We start from the raw sequence: 4,790 nt of genomic DNA on the forward strand, positions 1-4,790 counted from the left end.
TGGTAGTGAGTTTCACTACAAAACAACCTTGATATTGGAAATATGATGCTCCTAGAAAACTATGCTTGAATATGGAATTTTTGTTACTATCGTTTTTACACTTAGATATAACAAATATCTCTTAAATGGAACAAAATTGTGAAATTTTTAATAAGAAAAAGTTCTTTATATTCTTGAGAAGGTAAAATGTTGACAATGATAATTTTTGTATATTTTTTATATGGGGCTCTTTTTCCTCCTCTAGAGGTTCCAAAAGATTATATAAAGTTTCGTAGAATAGTGGATTTTGGCCTATTTTCGCTTCTCCATTCCAAAAAATTTAGAATATTTCCAAATGCTCGGTGAGCTATTTAAGTACCACATAGTTAGTAATATGTGTAATCAAAGAGATTATCATTAAGGTGTGAAAATTGGATGGTAAACTTGTTAGGATTTTAAAGTTTCTTTCAAATTGGTTTGATAGTTCTTTGGGAGTCTTCGAAAGATGATAAAGTTAATTTTTTGGTCCAATCTAATGGTTCATCATGAACATCTAATATATGTTAAGTTAAATATCTTAAAATGATTTAATAGTTCATCAAGTGTGTTTGAAATATGTTAACTTGATTTTAGGTAAGCCACAAAGCTCACACGGAAAATTTAGAAGATGTTTTTTCGAAATGGGTTAATTTTTCACTGGAAACATTCAAAGTAAGTTAGATCTTTTGGAGGATCTCAATACTCATTAAGAATGCTCAAAATATGCTCTTTAAAAGGACCCTCATAGTTCTCTAAGATTATTTGAAAGGTGATATTTTAGAGGAGCCTCCTAGTTCATGAGGGACTTAAAAGAAATGAACTTGATCTTTCCAAGAACCTTGATGAATTTGGAAGACATTACATTTGAATCTTTTTAAATATTCCCAATGGTTCATTGGGCCATATCATAAATGTTCTTTTGACTATCAAATTAACCACTCCGGCTTTTTAAATAAGCACCATGTGTAGCCTTTAACCTTTACAGCACCGATATCATGTTGACAAAATGCTACAAAAAATGAAATACAATGACAAGGACATGCAAATATTCTTCCTCCTCAAATGTGGTGACAAAGGGAGATGAATATGTGACATCAACATATCACACATCATTATGTCATTATTTATATGGTAGATTCACTGTGTTTGATGAGAATGAAATCTAATTTTATAAAAAATGACATGGGTTTCTTTGGTTGAAATAGCAAATCCCCTCCTTTGAATGCTTGTTGCATTACTCATCAAAAATACATTTAGTCAATTCATTTTCATTTATAATAAAATCACTTATACTTTTTTTTTAATAATTTTATTAAAAAAATATTAATTAATTCTAACTAAAATATTTGAAAAATAAAATGAGTTATATTTTTATTTTAATAATAATTTCTTTAAAAAATACTTTAAATTAACTCTACTGAAATATTTGAAGATAAAGATTTTTTTTTAATTAATTTAATTTTAAACATTAATTTATCTCATAACATTTTTTCTCTCTATTTTTTTTTTTCTTTTTCTTTTATCACTTGTTTCAACCGACTCTCTGCTTCCTTGTAATAACATGAGAAGAGAATGAGGTCAGAGGAAAACAAGATAAAGATTTTTATTTAATTAATTTAATTTTAAACATCAATTTATCTCCTAACAATTTTTCTCACTATTTTTCTTATTTTTTTCTTTCTATCACTTGTTTCAACTGAGTCTCTGCTTCCGTGTAACAACATGAGAAGAGAATGAGGTCAGAGGAAAACAAAATAATTCAGTGGGAAGAGAATGAGATCGGAGGAAAACAAAATAATTCAGTGGGCAAGTATAACGTGTCTCGTGTAATTGTTATTTGATTCCCATTCCCAATATTTACAACCGCCATAATGATGCCTTAGTGAAATTAGCCCCTTGAACTTTTGATACTTTAGATAACTAAGGATGATTTTTAGTTCATCTTTTCACAAGGATGACTTTCAAAAATCTGTTACTACTTTCATCGAAGGCCGTCAATTCCACTCGGTATACAAATTTGTCATATGAGCTAAAGCATTTTCAGTCTCATTGTTCCCTCAAAATTAGTGGAGAGTTGAAAGCTCCATCAAAATCCTCGACATTCACAAGCGCAGTGCAGGCCGCGCCAGTGAACAGAGTCAGAACATGGCATGAAATTAAGCATAGAAATAATTGCGAGGCATAGCAATAAACTCAGGAATTATTTTTCCCGTGGGAATGAAAGAATTAACGGTTAAAAGAATAGATGCCCATCTCATGACGGCAAAATATATGCAGAAACCAATTCTTATAACTGCAATTACAGCACCACACATTGTCTGTATGTTAAGAAATTGAGATTTTCTTCTGCGAATGTATTTTTTGCTTAAAAATACATGTACATAAAGAATTCAGCTTTCATTTTCAGAAAGCGATAATGGGTTAGGCAACCGTGGAGGTGTAGTAACCGTGACCCCCTCTGCAGTTCTTTTGATGGTTTCAATCTGTGGAGAAACCACTCCAACCACATGACTGGAATCCGTGGAACTCAGTATGACTATATGTATGACCTCGTTGTTTGATTCGGTTGCTTGACGTACCGGTGCGCCTTCTGGTTTTTTATTTCGAGCATTGAGATTCAGGCAATTTCTACAAATAGGGCAGGAGGAATGGGAAACAAACCATTTATCAATGCATTCCATGTGGAAGCCATGATTGCAATTTGGCAGAATTCTCATCTTGTCTCCTTCTGCAAATTCGGCCAAGCAGATCGGACAATCCATAGGCACGGGGCATGTCTTTGACCTAGCTCTATAAACCATAATGGGCAGTGCTTTCATGGCTGCCTTCTTCAATCCAGTATCGTTGCCCACCTCATCCGATGAGTCGACCACGATGCGCATCCTCCACTGGACCAGACATCTGAGCAACGAGTAGAGACCGAGCCCACAGATGAAAAGGCAGAGCAAAACCAGGACGGTGAGAATGACCAATCGATCGGGGTCGGGAGTGGCCTCCCTAATGTAAGAAGTAGACCCTGAACTAGAAGGTTCAGGGGTTGAACTCAATAACTTCCTGCCCATTGACGACTGAAAATCTAAAACGCTATGCATGTCCATTTTTTTCAAATCTACAAAACCTCAAGAATAGATGAATTGAAGCAAAATCCCCAGAGTACCTCTCTCTTTATACTTTTAAAAGAGACTCTTCGCTGATGATCACATGGCTAACTGTTAAGGTGAGATGTGCCATGACGTTGGTATCACACTTGCTCATTCTGAACTCAAAATTCCCGATAAGTCTGGCCTCGGGTCAATCCTTTTCTCAGCATCAGATTTGATCCCTGGAATATAATGAACTATCAAAATTTTCTACCACTCTGCCCATCGTTTTCTCTCCATCAAATTTGATTGCACAAATCTAATTAGGTACGTCAGGATCTTATAATTATTATCCATATTGTTTTTTATTGCTTTTCTATCTGCTTAGTACCCTAATTTACCTCGGTTGTTCAACTATTTTAAATAATTTCTTTTTAATCATTCCTTCTAATTTAAAGGATATCTTAGCCCCTAACTATTTATATCAAATCCACCATGGATATTAATCAATATATTAATAAATATGTCTTTCCTGAAAGCTCGTACTTGCACTTTATGGAGTGCGTGGAAAGCAAATAAACCGAAGTAACACTTATCCAAAAAAACCAGGTGTACAATTTCTAATTATAAATAAGTGGGCGATAGTAATGGCGGTAACAAAAATGTGCACTTTCTAATTATAAGTGGTCGACAATATAGTGATTGATGAGATATTTGGAGATATTTGGAGGCCCACTTAAATATTCCTTATACATCCATACTCGCAAGATCAGATCTATATGTTAGGTGGGAAAGAGAATCATATATTATATAGAGTTATATAATATATTTCATTGAATCTAACATTTTGATGTCCTTATTCAATGTATAATTCTAATAATATATTCAAAATGTTTAATCATTAATGTTGTTTGTTTGTTTTATATATACAGAATTTATTATTATAAATGGTTGTTTCATTTCGTTGTGAAACTGTGTTATATTAATTTACTTAACAATTTTGATTGGTTAGGGATTTAGGTGAATATTTATGTTGTATTTTTATAATAATTTAATAATTTAATTTTGGTGAGTATTATTGATTTTATTTTAAAATTTAAAATTATGGTTGTTTATTTGTTTTATATATACTTAATTTATTATCATAAATTATTATTTTATTTGGTTGTGATACTATGTTATATTAATATACTTCAACAATTTTGATTGGTTAAGGATTTAGTTGAATATTTATGATTGTAATTTTGCATTAGTTTAATAATTTAATTTTGGTATGTATAATTGAATTTATTTTAAAATATAAAATTTATTTTTATTTACTAAATAAGTATTATAATATTTTGTATTTATCAAATAAGAATTTAATTTAAATAAATTTTATATTTAAGTTTATATTTTAATTGATAATCTAAGTCAAAAGTTTATATTAAAACATATACAAATATAGCATTAAAAGATTAGTAATTTTGGGAAAAATTTATTCTAAATTGTCTAATTCATAAAGATGACCTTATAATTAGTAATTCTATCAATTTATAAATATCTCACATTTTCATCTCCAATTTCCTCCCCTTGAGAATCTTACTCCCAATTTTATATTTTGAGCATCAACCTTACCTTTCTTGGTAAGATTTTGATAACCAATGCTTCTTATTAACACTTTGGTTGATGTAATTATGGTTTTTCACTTAA

At 30.9% G+C, this 4,790-nt stretch overlaps 1 protein-coding gene across 1 annotated transcript; it reads right to left on the minus strand.

The window, feature by feature from the left end:
* Positions 1-2,408: 2,408 nt before the first annotated feature.
* LOC149235226 (RING-H2 finger protein ATL8-like) lies at positions 2,409-3,116 on the minus strand. Its single transcript, XM_089368493.1, has one exon. The coding sequence runs from the start codon at positions 3,114-3,116 to the stop codon at positions 2,409-2,411; it is 708 nt and encodes a 235-aa protein (XP_089224619.1).
* Positions 3,117-4,790: the final 1,674 nt, after the last annotated feature.

This window comes from Pinus tabuliformis, chromosome 8 (genome assembly GCF_031772625.1).
Source record: "Pinus tabuliformis cultivar Carrire ecotype Pingquan chromosome 8, CPIR1, whole genome shotgun sequence".
Lineage (NCBI taxonomy): Eukaryota > Viridiplantae > Streptophyta > Pinopsida > Pinales > Pinaceae > Pinus > Pinus tabuliformis.

Bases quoted from the DNA above. Each gene is read 5' to 3' on its own strand.
- LOC149235226 (XM_089368493.1), bottom strand. From the start codon at position 3,116: ATGGACATGCATAGCGTTTTAGATTTTCAGTCGTCAATGGGCAGGAAG.